At 41.4% G+C, this 17,323-nt stretch overlaps 1 protein-coding gene across 1 annotated transcript in view; it reads left to right on the top strand.

Moving 5' to 3' along the window:
* MTMR10 (myotubularin related protein 10) overlaps positions 1-16,843 on the top strand; it is a 33,445-nt gene extending 16,602 nt beyond the window's left edge. The window contains exons 6-16 of the mRNA XM_054272838.1: positions 5,492-5,582; positions 7,955-8,123; positions 8,509-8,596; positions 8,754-8,842; positions 9,841-9,971; positions 10,096-10,165; positions 10,352-10,422; positions 11,274-11,443; positions 12,718-12,888; positions 13,713-13,895; positions 14,384-16,843. Of these exons, the coding sequence (XP_054128813.1) occupies positions 5,492-5,582; positions 7,955-8,123; positions 8,509-8,596; positions 8,754-8,842; positions 9,841-9,971; positions 10,096-10,165; positions 10,352-10,422; positions 11,274-11,443; positions 12,718-12,888; positions 13,713-13,895; positions 14,384-14,983 (1,833 nt within the window). The 3' untranslated portion in view covers positions 14,984-16,843. The remainder of the gene's footprint in view (positions 1-5,491; positions 5,583-7,954; positions 8,124-8,508; positions 8,597-8,753; positions 8,843-9,840; positions 9,972-10,095; positions 10,166-10,351; positions 10,423-11,273; positions 11,444-12,717; positions 12,889-13,712; positions 13,896-14,383) is intronic.
* The last annotated feature ends 480 nt before the right edge of the window (positions 16,844-17,323 follow it).

The raw sequence follows: 17,323 nt of genomic DNA, 5'->3' as shown, positions 1-17,323 counted from the left end.
CCTGTTCTGGCTGCCCTGCTGCCTGTGCTGGTTGGAGCCTTCCACGTTTGGCATCTTTCCCCAGTCATTCCCTTGCACAGCTTCTCCAAAATCCCCCTGGAGCTGCCGTCTCCTGCAATATCTTTACAGCAACTGTTTCTAATTGGCTGTCACAGCAAAGGAGAGTGATTAGCCCAGAGGAGGAGAGAACAAACTCAGCATCTCATTAACATTCTTTGTGCTGCTTTTTCTTATGCAAGAGCAAACAGTGAAACCATTTTATGAAGGCCTTTACATTAGGCATTTATGATTACATGGTCTTAGGTGGTTTCTTCTGATAAGAACAGCTAGGTCTAGAGAGCCAGAGCCTCTGTGGTTATAGAGCTTGTGCTGGTGGTGACCAAAAGTGTAACAACTGCCATTGTCAAATAGCCGAACGTGCTCGGTGGAGAGGAGGAAAACTGGTACAAGTATCAGCTATGTGGTTACTGTTGCAGTTTCAGTGCATCAGGTAGGTTACTGCGGCTTTGTGTGGGTGTAGTACCACAAGCAATTCTACTGAAGGGAGATCAGGTTCAACTAATTTAATCTAGTGTTTCCATAACAGCATTATTCTATTAGCATTAAAATATAAATGTATAGAACCATGAGATCCTTAGATCCTCAGATACAGGTTTCCCTGTATCAGGATTTTGCTTAAATTATTTTGGGATGCTGGTGAACACATCTGGAGTGATCTTACACAGCATATTGAATGGAGTTGTTTTGTTCTTTCTGACATTTAGATGTCATGCTGGCACCACAGTATGGAAAGATTTTATCTGGTTTCTGTTTCTTCCCTTCAGATAGTACATACGCAAGGTCGTCCTGGTATTTAAAAACAGAAGAGAGTGATCAGGCCTCCTTAAAGTTATGAAGGGCCTCTTTAATCTATATTTACATCCAACTGTTTGTACAAGAAAATTTTGGTAGCTGTCTAGTTAGAAGTAACTGTGTGTGCCTAACTTTTGTAGGGAAGACCAAGACTTAGAGTGTACCTGAACTCTGATGTGAGGGGAAGCCTGCTCTTGGGCTGAGGGTGCATTGCTGTCTGACTGGGAGAGTGCCATAGGAGAGGGCTGACCGTGGAATTGGGGTTCTGGATGGGGGGTCCTGCATGGCAATTCATGTTTCAGAATGAGCTTTAAATATACGGAGTAGTTAGAAGGACAACAGATGCTGACTTTGTGCAGTTAAGGAATTTGTTTGAAGCGTAGTTCCTTGCACGTACTGGAAATACTCAGCAGCATCCAGTGACATAAATTGGTGTTGGCAAAGAGAGTGTAATCTGTTCCTAAGGAGGTGTCTCTGTTTGCTGAACAGGGCATAAGGGAGAATAACTAATTAAGCTGCCTTACTAGAATAGAGATTATTCCAAGTCTCTCTTTGAGGATCTCAGAAAGATCCTCTTTCCAAGGATCTCTTTGGATGCTGTGAAAAGAAGGATCCAAGTTTGGAATCAGGCTTCTGATGTGGACAAACTGACAGACTTGACTACACATAGACACATGGGTAATGTTGGCAGAACTTTCAGAGGCCTTTTTGTTTGCCTTTAAGCAGAAACATTGTGAGAACACATTCATTTATTTTCAGGTAAATTATTATAGAGAAGCTTAAAAATCAGTTCTGTTAGAAAAATAGCCTCAGCACTTATTGCAGCCAGTACATGCTAATAAAATACTGTCTCAGCATTAGTCAGCCAGGTAAATATTTTCGTCCTCATTTTTATTAGTGGATATTTGGGAAACAAGCATTAAGGGAAAATAGAAGGAATGGAAATTTGCGCTCACCACTGTTTAGCAGTTTAATTTTGTTTTGTCTCTAAAATAAAGCGATAGAGTCTCCAAAGGAAGGAAAGCCAGATGGGTGTGGGAGGAAGTGGAGGATGGGGAAGCAAGGGTAAGCAAGTTGGGGAAGTCTTAAGTTAGGCAGTGCAAAAAAAAAGAAGCATTTCACATTCCTTAGAGGAAAGGAATTATTTTGTTCCAAAAATGACAGCAAGCGGTCAAACTGAAAACTCCTGCTAGTTTTTAGCCACTGCAGTATTGGACATTAGACTGAGAAAATAAAATGTATGAAAAGGTGAGGGTGTAGATCTTCTGACTGTTAGGTGATGCCCAGTGTGCTGCCTCACTGTGCATAAGGATCCTGGCAGTGCCCCAGGGTGGCACACACCCTGTGCCTCCATGAGTATATCTCCATTTTCTCATCCCTTTCTCTTCTGTAACTCTCTCAGTTCTTTACTCCAGGAAGCTTTTTTGAATGAGTATGAGAGTTGTTTCAGAATCACATGCTCAATCAAAACAGGAGGAAAATTTTAATCTCAAATCTTGTTTCCTGTGCAATCAAAAGTAGCCTTTCCTACATCATAACACTTGGGATCGAGGGGAAAATTTTTTCCCTTATTGTTATGAACAATAATATGAAACTCGTAAGAGTTGTGGACACATGGTCCTGACCCTTTCTAATGTGTTCCTCCTGCCTCCCCAACTCTATCACCTTGTTCTAATTGTTTATACAGATCACAAAATTGGTGCTGTTTCAAGGCACTGGGAATGCATAAGATACTGTCTTTGGAGGGGATGAAGAAAACTTTTTTTAGAAGTAAACTTGCAGAATCAGAATGGTTTGGCTTGGGAGGACCCTTAAAGCTCATCTCATTCCACCCCCTGCCATGGGCAGAGACACCTTCCACTATACCAGGTTTTTCAAAGCCCTGTCCTGGTCTTGAACGCTTCAGGGATGGCACAACCATAACTTCCCTGTGCAAAGGTTAAAGATATTTTAAAAAATACAAATGAATTTTAAAAAATTCTCCTAATGCTGAATGCTTATTTTCCCAATAGGTTTTCCAGCCTAGGAAAATGAACAAAACCTGTTTGTGGGACTTGATGTAGTCCTGCCTGTCTGACTTTCTACCACAGGTGCCTGCTTGGGATAGGAATTGCAGTAGCAATGGAAAATAGTATTTTTCCAGAGAGTTCATAAGCCAGGTAGCCTGGCTTAAGGAAGAAGGGAAAATCCAGGGCTGTGCTAATTCAGCACATCTGAAATGTTGTTGTTCACAACTCTTCTGCAAGAGCATTAGCAATGCTTTAAAGCTCTTGCCCTTGGTAAAATTCCTGTTGAAGAGGAGGGTGTGCCCTGAAAGTATCATTTATTTTCCTCAGATAGGGGTTGAACAGGGGACACTGACATAGGGAAATAGCTTTTGTACTATGAAATAACTACAGCCATTGTGTTTACTGCTTTTAATAAATGAGCTTTCCAACAAGCAGCCTATTCTCTTGTTATTTGTCTGAGCCTAAATATCTTCAGCTTTACACAATTGTAAATTGGCAAGAATACCAAACATTTTTGAGTTTGATATGAGACCGCTTCCTGTAGAACATGCTTGTCTTCCAATTTAGAGCGTTCTACTTATGGCCATAATCTGCTGAGATCTGTGGAATGTGCTTGTCTTCTGAATCTCTGAGACAATAAAGCTATTATAGGGATTTAGTGAGGAATAAACAGAAAATTAGTATGTCTTTGGTACTTGCTTAGTGTATCTATGAGTGGAATTTTTCTAAAATACAAAAATAGAGACAGTAGCAGGAAAAATCTATCACTTTTTAAAATAAGAGAAATAGAACCTGTGGGTGGACTGTTTCGCCCATGCAATACATGGTGTGAGTTACATCTATTCCATGGAACACCCAGAGCATTTTCCAGCTCCTGCTTTATTTAAAAGCACAACCATGGTCTCATATTTTTTGTGGATCTGGATGGTTACTATCTTCACCCCACCATTTTATCCCTCTTCACACAGCACACACATATTCCCTTTTTCAATTGTGGCAAGCAAATGACAGAGATTTCAGCTGCTGCCTATTTAAAAATAGGTTTTACTGTATTCCTGTTGTGTTATTTGGCAGCACAATGGAATTTTTTTCCTGCAGTTTGTCCTGAAGCCTTGAGAGTAGATTAGCATAGTAAAAGGCTTTCAACTTTCGCTCCATAAATGAAGATGAGGAGTAGCTCTGCTAGAATCAGTTACTGTAGTGAAAAGCTACATAAAAAAATGGAAGTCAAAATGTGCATATACACAGATTTCCATTTTATTCATTGTTGATGATAGCCAAAAGTAATCTGTTAGAAGTGGCCAAATATTGTTGAGTAGCTGGCTTCTTCTGCTTCAATTCATACACTGAAATAACAAGGTTTAGTAAAATGTGTGTGGCTTCCAGTTATGTCATTAAACATTTTATCAAATCCTGCTTGTAACTGTTCATTAGGAAAGTCTGCTATACTGTTTTCCAGGGACACTTTTACTGCTTGGGTTTTTTGGGGGGCTGTCACCCCTGGAATGTTCTGTCCTCCATTTTCCTTTGCAGTTTCATTGTGGAACAGAAGGTGTGGGGAGAACAGTTAAAGAATCCGTTGTTCTAAGACTCAACTGGAATTTTTTTGTTGAGTGTTTGTGAAACAACATTTTCAGCTCAAGTTAGTCTACTGTCATTGCTGGTTTTATAAATAATGAGGACTCTCCCCATCAAAAGTCAAAGTATATAAAAATACAGTAAAGGTTCCATAACACCAGGGATGTTGCATACAAACAATAAAAATACAGCAGCTTTCTCTATGCAGATCTCAGCATAACTGAGCTCTCAAGCTGCCAGCACTGGTACTCCTTCAGTTCTATGGTGCAAGTCTTTCTGTTATTCCTATCACAATAAGGACACTTTCCTTCACAAAAAGAAAACAATTTCTTGGATGCACAGGATTATTTTCAAAAATAATGTTCAAAACTGCAGAACTCTGAATAAATTTTGTAAATGTGTTTCTAAATATGAAAAGTCGGGAAAAGTTGAAGGGAAGATAAAAGGAAAAAAACATTAGGGTTTTTGTCAAATCTTTTGTATTTATTAGTGAATATCTACATTCAGAGAGACGGAGACTAGAAATGCTTGATGAGATTTTAAGTCTAGGATCTAATCCTAAATCATGTGCTGCATTCTTAATTTTAATAATCTTAGGGAAAGAACCAATAAGGTTTTCTTAAAAGGAAGCACACATGAAAAATTTCCTAGCCTAACTGACAACTGTGTAGCCCAAATATCTGTCAAATGCTGTTAAATACTGATACCAGATTTTAGTTCAGGACATGCCTGAACTGTTAATTGTTCAAAACAGTCCTGGTAAAATTCCATTATGTTGTTGCTGTGTTTTTCCCCTCTTCCCTAAGCACTGATTGCTGGCTGCTGTCAGAGCAGTGCTAGGTTGGACTTTTTGAACTGACCCTGCACACTCTTAGGTTCTTCTGCTGGATTGATTAGATACTCTTTTCATTAAAGAAAATATCAAAAGACTGATTTTTGGCTTTTTCACAGCTCTGCATATTTGACACTGTTGCCATTAAGGGCAATATTTTTTGTCTGTATAAATAACACATATAAAAATATAATAACAATAATAAATGTCGCTTTCCTAGGTGTGCCTTGCAATAGCTCATTATTCTCAGCCGACGGATCTTCAGCTTCTCTTTGCATTTGAGTATGTTGGGGAAATGTATCATAATCCAGGTAAGGATGAAGGTACTTGGATTGTGCTTTTTTTCCTGTTTTGTAATATGTATTTTTAGTAAGACTTCTGTCCAGAAGCAGTGGCAAAAAGCATTTGAGGCTTTCTCCAAGGGTAACAAAATCAGCTTGTTCTGCACCCAGCCTCTTATGGTTATAAGTCGTTCATTGGGATAGACGTTAACGACCAAAATTCAAAGCAATGTCTTTCCTGTCTGAAACAAAGCCAAACTGTGGCAGCATGAATACTCCTATTTCTCAGTTCACGCTTCCATCCTCCTGTTGTATGTCTCTGTTGGTACTCTGGGTACCCAGTGAATGTCCCATCAGGCAGGCTTGCTCACCTGCCCTTCTTTTGGGAATAAGTTTCTCTTCTGGTGGTATTGCAGGAGGATTTGTGCAACTTGGGACTCCATACCTTCTTTCCTAGAGGCTTACTAGGCAGTTCTTACCACTCAAAACCTCCACCACCCCTGCTGAGCTGGAGCACACCCTCTCTGCTCAAGGCCAATCTCCAAGTGAACCTTGTCAGTTAGGTAAGCCTGCAAAGATGCCTTTGGAACTTGATTTTGAGCGTAATGCTGTGCGGTCACTGCCGAGTGTTCCCCAGCCCAGACACAGCTGAGAGCCAGCGTTGTAGGGTGACAAGGCTCCCACAGAGCGTGCTGCTGCTGCTGCAGAGCTGTGCTGTGAGATCTGAACTCAGCAGCTGCCACTAGAAACCACTCATCTGCCTGTTACAAAACATCAACCTTGTGGAATTACGAGATCAGGCCTTCAAATTTGCAAAACAGTGCATGGTTCTCATCCATGGTTTTGCCTCTATGACTGCCCTGTGCATGCACAAGAATAAGTGTGCATGTGATTATTATGTTGCACACACAATTACACATGGAATTTCTTACCTCATAAAGCTTGGGCAATTATTAAGGTCCATGTATTTTCCTGTTATAAAGTACTAGGGAGGAAGCCAATTTGCAGATAAAATTGCAATAAAATGTTAGGCTGTCACAAAGTTGCCTTCACTCTCTCTTTAAAATACCATTTGCTATATGGAAAAATACCTAGTGGAAGAATTACATAAGGTGGGTAAAAATGTTCCTCTGGAGCAGCAGAGCAGAATGGCAAAGGAGAGTTGTTCTGCCATGCTGCAGTTCCCAAGAGAATATTAAATTCTTTTGGGTTGTGTTGGGGTGTTCTTGTTGTTGTGAACCCTGGTTGTTTGTCCCATAGATATCTGGCTTTGCTCTTGCAATTCCAGTGCTGTTTAATGACTCTCTCTCCCTGCTACTCCCAGCAAAGTAAAAGGTGAAATGCTGTCTTTGTGCTTCCTGGGGAACATAAAAAGCCTGCATTGTTCTCGTGTATGTCTACATTGTTTTCTTCCCAGGCTATATTTGATAGTTATATATCCTGCCATTAAACAGAAAAATTGACCTTTTTTTTGGTAATTTTCATATTTCTCTGTTTACCCTCTTTGAAGAATTATTTCAGTCTGATTTTAGTCCTGTTTTTTTCTGAAAATCCTAAGTAGTCAAAGTGCCAGTGCAAGAATGAAGTTGATAGATACAGAAAGCAGAAACCACACAGGTTATGGGATGTCAGCAGAGCTGTGACACTGCTTTCTTTGGGCAGGCTCTTGCTAAGGCTCAGAGCTTTCATGGGGGAGGTAGTAGGGCTGAATTTCAGTTTATTCCACTTCCATCTAAAAATGTACTTCAAGTGTCAAGAAACAAAATGTAATTTCTTTTTGACACAGCTGACTGTCCCCTTGGCATCTAAAGAATGACCAGCAAAGGAGATCCTTCTGTATAGTAACAGCCTTTCTAAGCTCCTGGTCCCTAAACAAAAATTGATAGGCCATCTTTTTGTGTAGATATAAATCTATATAGAAACCTCAGTATTTTAACATGGCCTTCCATTTCTTTTATTTGCTGTTAATACAGCAGTCATTTAAAGTTGCTGAAATTATATAAGTTTTATTTTGCTTTATTGACATGGTAGCTATTCATTAATAGCTATAGCCTATAAAGGGTTAATGTTTTAAAATGTTGCAACTTTGGCATATTAAAGAAGGAAAACCTGTGACTGGAGATAACATTTGTCCCTGAGTATTATTATGCCTTGGCTTCTATCAAGCAGCACAGCAGGCAAATTTTATGTTGCTTTTCTAATGAAATTGCAGGGAAAAATACATTGACATCTTCATGTATCATCAAGCTGCCATTAAATCACTGCTTTCTTGTAATACAGCAGTAGGTAATATAGATAATACTAGTCCTGTTGCTAATGGCTTATCTTTGTAATTAGGAAGGTGAAGAGTTTGATTTTTATCTATTGTTTTTAATGGGCATTGATGACTTTCCTTTTCCTAGCAAAGAAGGTGAATGGCATAGACCCAGGAGGAGGTGGCATCGGCAGTGCCAGCGGTCAGCAGACTCCTTTGTTTGAAACTTACTCGGACTGGGATAGAGAAATCAAAAGGACAGGTGCCTCTGAGTGGAGAGTGTGCTCAGTCAATGAAGGTTATATGATCTCCACTTGGTAAGTGTCTCCTGGGACACCAGCAGGAGGGAACTGGGCTGTCTTGTCCTGTGTGCCCCACAGCCTCTGTCGCAGCCGGCTGTGCATTGCACCTCCTAATTGTGCTGCTCTCTGGAGAGGCCCCCAGGCAAAAGATGCTGCAAGTCCTGTCCCTGAAGGAGATGTCATGTCCCTAAGGGAAATGTCACGTCCCTAAAGGAAATGTCATGTTTTGGCATCCATGGCTTTGGTGCTTCTGTACTTCCATGTGGGACAGTGGCAGCCATGCCCAGGGGCTGCTCTGGGATAGCCTCACTGAGCTGGTAACACAGCACTGCAGCAAGAGGGAAGATGGTAAAAAACACAAAGAAAAGTAACCTTCTTTTATCATGTTTTCTTCCACAAGCCTTCCAGAATATTTTGTGGTTCCATCTTCCTTAGCAGATCAAGACCTGAAGCTGTACTCCTATTCCTTCATTGGGAGGAGAATGCCTGTAAGTGTCCTCTTTGTTATGGTACTGCTCCTGCTCATTGCACAGTGTTCAGCTTGGGGCTCTGCATGCCAGTTAACATTGCATCAAGGAAATAATTGTACAGAATAGCTCTAACCTGCACGATTTTGTTGTTCCTTGTGTTTTTTCCCCATGTTAGTTATGGTCCTGGAATCACCCCAACGGGAGTGCCCTTGTGAGAATGGCCAACATTAAAGATGTATTGCAGCAGAGAAGAATTGATCAGAGGTAAGTGATTCTTTGTGTCACTCTTCAGTCAGAGGGTTGGGATAACACCCGTGGTGACTGTGACAGCACTGGGGGGCAGTGGAGGTGACCCTATATGACACTGCAATATTGTAGTGTGGGAACTTTGGAGAGACTGTTCTCTGGATCTGGTTCTGGCACAATTTTTATTCAAGGCCATTCCAGTTTCAAATTCTGAGTAACTTTACAGGTTTTAAGGTATGTTTATTTTTTAGGGGGATAACCATTCACATGACAGAATTTATTGATAAAAGGATCAGATTTACTATAATACAGCTTACATTGGTGGAGATTTTCTTACCTCCTTCAGCAAGACAGTAAAAAAACCCCTTCATTTGTGGCATTGGGAAATACAATTCAATTGTGCAATACAATTCAAGACTTAGTATCATAATGCACATGGTATTTCTGTGAAATATTTGTCATATGCTGTCCTTAATGAAAGACTGAAGGCATTTAGTGCCTGGTGTAGGTAGTTTATAAACTTAGTTGTTTTTGTTCTTTGGTTTAATTTGTAGTGTGACTTTTTGTAGTAGCGCAAACATCTGCATTGTGTGTTAGGCTGGAGCTCTGAGTTTTAATTGAAACCCTGTCAGATTTCCTGACTTCATAAACTTTAAATATGTTCTCTGCATTTAGCATGGGTAAGTCTTACTAAAAATGATGGAAAACTAAAAACTGAATAGAGTTATTTAACTGTCAGTCAGCATCAGATTTCATTTCTCAAATGTGATGTTTTAATGATCCATTAAAACATTTCCATTTTTTATATTCAGTAATTAGCAGACACCAAAAGTGTTTGAGTCAGTAGCTTTATGGCAGGAGCAATGTATCTCCTGAATATGAACCAGTAAACTATTTTTTAGAGTGAGGTGCATGTTTTATGTGGGTTTAATTGTTTGCAGTTAGACAGTAGCAGGCTTCTTGAAAGACTGTTTCTTTCCTCTCCAACAATAAACCTGCTGATTCTTCTCCTGCAGGATTTGTAATGCCATAACTCGAAGCCATCCCCTGAGAAGTGACGTTTACAAATCTGACCTGGACAAGTGTCTCCCCAACATCCAGGAAATCCAGGCTGCATACAACAAACTCAAACAGCTCTGTGTCAATGGTATGCTGGGCTTTCCTTCTCTTATGGGGCTGTTTTGCTGACATGCAGTGAATTCTGATCAGCCTGGCTGACAGGGACTGTCACTGGAAGCTGTTCTGCAATGTAATTGCTGTCCCTGTTGCAGACCCTTTTGATGACACCGAAGAGAAGTGGCTGTCCTCGCTGGAAAACACTCGCTGGTTAGAGTACATCAGGTTGGTACCATCAATGTAATAATGTTCAGTGGAATGTGCAGAGCTCTCAGCACTGTAAATGCACTGTGCATCATTTGAAGGATTCTTTGTTTTAATATAAGTTAGATAAATACAGATAACCCAAATCTTTTTCTTGTAAAGTGTGAATTTCTGTTAACTCTTAAATCACTTTCTTTTCCTTTCCAGAGCCTTTCTTAAGCATTCTGCTGAGCTTGTCTATATGATGGAGTGTAAGCATGTTTCTGTAGTTCTACAAGGTAATATAACACAAAGCATGCTGTAATTATTTGCATTACTGTGATAATGTAGATAAACAGATTTAGATAAAATCAGCTGTAATCTTTGTACATAAACCCCACGGATTCTGAATATCTCAAGCATTTGGGGAGCTAGAAGGGAAAATAATTTTGTTATGTATCTGAACTGTAGTATAGTCCTTAGCATCAAAGGAATATTTTGCTTTGAGTCTTTGTGGGTTTTGTTCTGATAATGATGGTAGAACCAAAACTTTAGTGTGAACCTTTGTACTGTGTTAATTGGGCTAATAGTCCCTGCAGAAGCAATATCAGTTTAATTCAGAGGTTCTACAGACAAAAGCATTTCACTCAGTGCCTACTCCTTGTGTCTGTGCAAACAGATATTTCAGAGGAAAGGACACTGAAACACTTGCTCATATCCGTAATCCTGTAATTTCTGAAGTTTTTATAAGACCTGTTCAGCTGGTATATCCCACTCTCCCCATGTAATGGCCTTCCAAAAATTGCTTCAGGGTGGAAAAATGTTGAAAATTTTAGCAGCATGAACCCTCTCCTCAGAACACCTTGATTTAAGTACTGGGCAGTTGGGTGGGTATTTTGTTCTTGATGAATGCACTGCTGTGCTGGGTGCTGCAGGAACCCTTTCTGTACTATGAGTCTCAGTTAAAAAAAAGTGTGATTTTCTTCTAGTTTGGTTTTTTTAAAAATTATGAGAACAATTAAAACAACTATTTTGAAGGAAATTCTAATTAAAACATGAAACCTAGCTGCACCTTTTTGCTCTTTGAAATCTGACTCTGTACATGTGCATTTGCCTTATGTATTCTGTGCTTTCTGTATGTCACTCACAGAGGAAGAGGGACGGGACCTGAGCTGTCTTGCTGCTTCTCTCATTCAAGTCATGCTGGATCCCTATTTTCGAACCATTGTTGGATTTCAAAGCCTGATACAGAAGGAATGGGTCATGGCAGGATATCAATTTTTAGATAGGTGTAACCACTTAAAGAGATCTGAAAAAGAGGTAAAAATTAATTCTATTTGCATGTGATCACAGTATCTGCTTGATATTGTCCTGAACATGTATTTATACAGAAATCTAAAAGTAAATATATGTTTTAATATTATAAATCTCATTATATAGTATCAGAGGAAGTAACTCTTTTTCCAGGGTAGGGATACTTTTTCTTTACTCTCTGTAGCCATGTGAGAATCAGTGCAATACCAGGTGCAATCCTGTGGGTTATTATGTTGCTTCAGGGTTGCACATGAAAGCATCTCACTGCTACAAACACTAGCACAGTCACGTTTCAAACTGAAACCAAAGGAGGAGTGGGGTTGGAGGGGGTGGTTTTGCTGTGTGTGTTACCAATCCCTGTTTCCATCCCTGTGCTGTTATCACTCAGCAGTGCTTTCAGAGCTGGCAGCTGCAGGAGCACCCCCACAGCTGCATGAGCTGACATTGCTGCCAGAGGTGAAGGAGGGGAGCACAGGGCTCTGCTCCCAGCACTGCCAGCTCCTGTTTGGCCTCTTCATGGCAAAGGAGTGGCTGCTGACTGCAGCTGGAAGCAGGCAGAACCCAGGTTAGGAAACTTTTAGGGACAGTGGCCAGAGTCACACAACAGGAACGTCCCCAGAGCGTGGAACCCACAGATAAACCAAGGGCACTGAGCACCAAGCAGAGAAAATGCATGAAGGGATAAAGCAATGAGATGCCAAGAGGGAAATAATGAAAAGCAGCTATTTTGGCCCTAGGAAAGGATATATTGAAAAGTGAAAATGGGAAGATATTTCTAAAGCTTTACATAAATGATAGTTTATACTTTTGCAATTCATGGGCTGCTATGGAAAAGACATAAAAAATGTGGTGAGAAATTAGCATGGCTGAATCATAAGCTCTCCAGTCATTTCAAACAAGGAAGAAAATACAGTGTAAAACCAAGGCCAAGGGGCAAGGAAGGCTCATACAAGAGCTAATTTGGAAATGATGAGGGACATATAGATGGCAGAAAGGATTTTTGCAGCTGCACAAATCCTTGTGTATGAGGGGAGCTCAGGAAAGACGTTTTTACACAGAAGGGAAAGCTGTGCAAAGGTAGTGCTGAAAAAGATGTGGCTAAACAGGAATATAGAGTGTAACAATTGCATAGAATCATGAAAAATGCAAGACTCCAAATAGTTTACCCTGTGGTTGAATAATGTACCAATGGTACAGCCAAATACCAAAACTGCAAAGAAATGGGTTTGATTTGGGAAAAGCTTATGTTAAATCTGATCATTCCTTGTTTCTTTTCCCAGTCTCCTTTGTTCTTGATGTTCCTTGACTGCGTTTGGCAGCTGCTGGAGCAGTACCCAGCAGCCTTTGAGTTCTCTGAGGTGTACCTGACCGTCCTGTACGACAGCGCCCGCATCTCCTTGTTCGGCACCTTCCTCTTCAACTGCCCCCACCAGCGAGTCAAGGAGAGCACTGTGAGTAGGAGGGGCTGCCCCTGCTTGTCCAGCAGCACACTGCAGCCTGCCCCCCTGGCAATAACAGCATCCCCGTCAATGCTTCCTGTGTGCCCTTCCAATTGTCACGCTCTGTTTGGGGCTAAACACTCAGGTCCCCAGGTGAATACAGTCATAATGACTTTCAGGTGATCTGTGCAGAGACACTGACTAACTATTCAAGAGGAAAGTCTATTGAATTTATTTGTGGTTTTTTCCCTAGGAAAATGTTGCTACTCTACATTGTTATTTGTACTCCTCTAGGAAGCAAATCTGTATCTGGAACTCAGAAAGTAGAATGAAAGGCAATAAATAGAATTTCATGCTTCAGGCAAACTTCGAAATCTCTTGACATAATTGTTTAAATAGTTGAAAAGGTTGCAGATGCTGCATAAAGTTGCAATAGTAATGCACAATGGAGGCATTTAGAAAACTGAACACTTGAATTTGTTTTTGAAAACGAGCTTGTCAGAACTGTGTGTAGAAAACATTTAATGGCTGATAAAAGTGAAACTTACTTTTTCATTAAATATTTCGCCTTTAAAGTTATAGGTAGCAACTTTACAAAGAAGTAGAGCATTGAGGGACTATTGGTGAATTCTCAAAATGCCAGTTTGGGGGTTAAGAGTAAGCCAACAACCAATTTAATGGAATTGAGAAGTAACTGCACAAATGCAGAGCAGCTGTTTTCTTCAGCTGTTGTGCTACCCTGCTCCTCTTTCCCCCATACTTACACACTGGCTTTAAGATTCATGAGAAGCCCATTTTCTTTGATTTTAATCTGCCTGAATGTTAACTTCTTGCAGGAATTTGCTATAAGCAAAAACATTCAGCTGGGTGATGAGAAAGGCCTCAGGTTTCCGTGTGTTTGGGACTGGTCTCTGCAGTTCACAAGTCGGGACCGGCTGCTGTTCCACAACCCGCTGTACGTCGGCAAGAGCGCGCCCAGCGTGCACAACGGGGCCCTGCGCACCTTCAAGCGCTCCAAGGTACCGGGGGGGTCGCAGGGGCTCTGCTCACACTCAGGGCTCGTGCTGGGGACGCTGCAGGTGCCACTGGATTAGCAGTAGGAGCCTTCTTTGTCTTGGCTTCCCAGCCTAAAGAAATTATTTTCTGTAGAAGAAATGATGTAAATTTTTAAGCCTTGTGTTTTAGGATATTTTCTGATGTGGCCAAGTCACTGCCAACATTTGCATTATTTCACCTTTGGAAAAGTGATGACAGGCCACTTTTTCCCCTGGGGTTGTCAGTAATTTCAGTAAATACTGATTATAAGTCTATCATTTGTTGCTACAAAAACCATATGTATTTCTTTTTAAAGGCCACAGTTTGCCCTGTGAGCCCTGCAGTGACTCAGAAGCTCAGAACTATTTAAAGGTCACAGCATTTGTCTGGATGATGCACCCTGGCAATTCAGGGAAATTTACTATTCCAATGAATGTAGAACTGGAAAATTACCAGTATTTCTTTTCTGCAGAAAAACTACAGCTCCACATTGCGAGGTGTCCCCCCAGCAATAAAGAACGGAATCATCGGTGAGCAGGAGTTCGTTCCAAGAAGAAACTCTCTGATTCTAAAATTGAAGCCGGAGTTTTTGCACTCAGCAGAGGGGCAGAGCCACAGCATGGAGCAGTACTTCAGAGACTGGTTTGCAAAGCCCGTGGATTTGCACGGCGTCATTCTGCCCCATCTCTCTGGAACACAAATAAAACTGTGGAAACTCTGCTACTTCCGCTGGGTTCCCGAGGCGCAGATCAGCCACGGCGGCTCCATCACCGCCTTCCACAGAGTTTCTCTGCTAGCAGATGAGGTGGACATGTTAAACCGCAGCCTGCGGCAGTACAAGAGCAACTCCTCCTTGCCAGGCCACTGCTCAGAACTGGATCAAAGCAGGATGTACTTCAGAGCAAATGGTTTAAATGACACCTCAGGCACCCCAGACTTTCTCTCCTCCTCATTCCCATTTTCTCCTGTAGGGAACCTATGCAAACGGAGCATTTTGGGAACACCTTTAAGCAAATTTTTAAGTGGTGCCAAAATCTGGCTATCCACCGAGACGCTTGCAAATGAAGACTGAGGTGGTGTGGAGGTTTAAAGGTTTGAGGAGAATACAGCATATCATTTTGTCTTTTCTAACTTAACACTGCTAAATGCGACATTGAAAGCTGTAATAATTTTTATATACAAACATTACGTAAGATTTGCACAAATATTTAAAAGCAAGGCAAGTCATGCTTCAAATCGCACAATGTTGTCTTCAGTAGTTCTCATCTGCTGGGGCTTCTGCTCCTCAATTCCTCCTGTTCCTGGGGGTTTGGCTCATTACAAGTGATAGAGCATTTCATTAGCTAATTGAAAGGCTTGGTGTGGTTGTTAGTGAGGGTTCTGCTTGGAATAACCTTTGTTTTTCCAGATAGTGACTGAAGTGACCCTTGGATAAAACAGCTTGGAAAGCCAAAGTACTGCAGTGGAGATGAAGTGACAGCTGAAATCTGGGATATACTATTTTATCAGTCTGCCTCTTCAGGAGTAACACTTACTTGCATAAATACAAACATACCAATGCTCCATGACTGATCACCCTACATTGTGCTAATGCAGTGTATCCATGGAAGGGCTTGTTCCCTTTTCTTTCTCTTCCCAAAATGTGTTCATTAACATTAGTCAGATTTGTGCTCTTTGTCATGAGCTTGACTTTAGACTAGAGAAATCCACATCAGGACAATGCACTGTTAACCTTAAAACATTTACTGTAGATATGGTATTGCAGTAGCTTTAGAAGTGCCTTTATTTGGGAGGAAACAGTAGCAGGATTACTCTAATGCAGCTGACACCCCCCCCCCCCAACTTTTTAAAACAGATTGTTGTGGCAAGTTCTTGTTCCATCCCCTGCTTCCCCCTCTCATTTCTGGAAACAACAGGCATCCAGAAGAAGCAGCAGGTGTTCCCTCTTTAAGGTTAAACTTGTTTGTAATTCCCACAAGACTCTCTCACCTTTTTATAAGAGCACCTCAACTACGCAGCATTATATCCCTGCACAGATCCCAATCCCTGCCATCCCTCTCCTCATTTCTTTGCAGGATGAAGTAGCTTGCAGCAGAACTCACACCTGAGCCCTGCTGGGTTCCAGAAAGGAGCACTGGCTCCTCATTGCCACTTCCACAAGGGGTGCAGGTGCTGCAAGGAGAGCAGTGAGTGGTGCCTTCTTTTTGCAGACTGAATATCCATAGGGACAGTCAATGAACAAGCACTGCCTGAGGGAATTACATCCAACAGCCTCCTTCCTTCTGCTTAATGCAGCAGCCTCCTTGTTGTTCTGAAACCTTTTTAAATGATGCCTCTCCCTGGATGCTGTGCCACAGGAGGACTCACAGGGAGAAAGGATGAGTGTGAAGAATTCCAGGAGGTTGGAGAAAGAGTGCTGCGTCATTCTCATAGGTTAAGGCTCCTGTCAACTGCCTTCTCTGAACAGCAAGGCTGTATTTTGTATTAAATTATTTCTGTATAAACACCAACACTGTTGAACTGACACTGAGCCTCCATCCAGGTATTGCCTCACCAGTTTAGGGCACCAAAGGCCTTATAGAATGGGCTCAGAGCTGCTCTCAGTTTTCTCAGGGTGGGGAAAAAGAAAGCTGCAGGATAGGAATATGCAGTGTGTTCAAGTGTAAAAAAGGGGGAGGGGATAGGACTTGGAGATCTTTGTTTGTAAACCCAAACTGATGTTCAGCACAGCCTAAATCACAAAGTGGGGTTTGGCTCCCAGGCTGGTCTGTGACCTCCAAGGCTGTGCTTTGCCTGCACTGCTGGGGCTGGAGAGGGAAGCAGGGCAGGGCCAATGCAGAGGTGAACAATGTCAGGGGAGGGGGGTTCCTTTTGTACCTTACCAAGCTTCCAAACCCGTTCCTATGCAAAGAAGCTGTTGTGTGTGTGCTGTGGGCAGGCACAGGCTGTTGTGACACAATGCCAGGGCTCCTGGGCAACTGTTTGTGAGGAAAAAACGTGTATTCACCTCAATTGCCTAATTATGCTGCAAGATGAGCTGAGCATGTTGAATGGTCCACAAACCAGTTGTGTTTATTCCCAAGCTTGCTTCAGTAGTCATCTCACTTGTTCATTATTCAAACGTTTGTTTTAGTTTGCTTTTGCCATTCCTCTTTTCCCATTAGCTTACTGCTTTCCCTGGCCTGATACTTGACATAAAGACCTCAACCTGTGTGCTTAGTGTCTTTTGGTACCAATTTTGTTTTCCTTTTAAAATGACAGTCAAAACTATAATGTCTTTTTTTTTCTTTCCTTAAAAGTATAACTTCTTTGGATTAAAGGTACCAAAACTGTGTAAATAAATTACTCCACAAAAGCAGCTGGTGGAATGAAAAAATGCTTAGGCTAGTACCCTTTGGGGGAAAAATGGGTA

Source organism: Melozone crissalis, unplaced genomic scaffold, assembly GCF_028551555.1.
Source record: "Melozone crissalis strain CALT ecotype California unplaced genomic scaffold, PUWL_Pcris_2 ptg000014l_1, whole genome shotgun sequence".
Lineage (NCBI taxonomy): Eukaryota > Metazoa > Chordata > Aves > Passeriformes > Passerellidae > Melozone > Melozone crissalis.
This window is presented reverse-complemented; position numbering and strand designations above follow the sequence as displayed.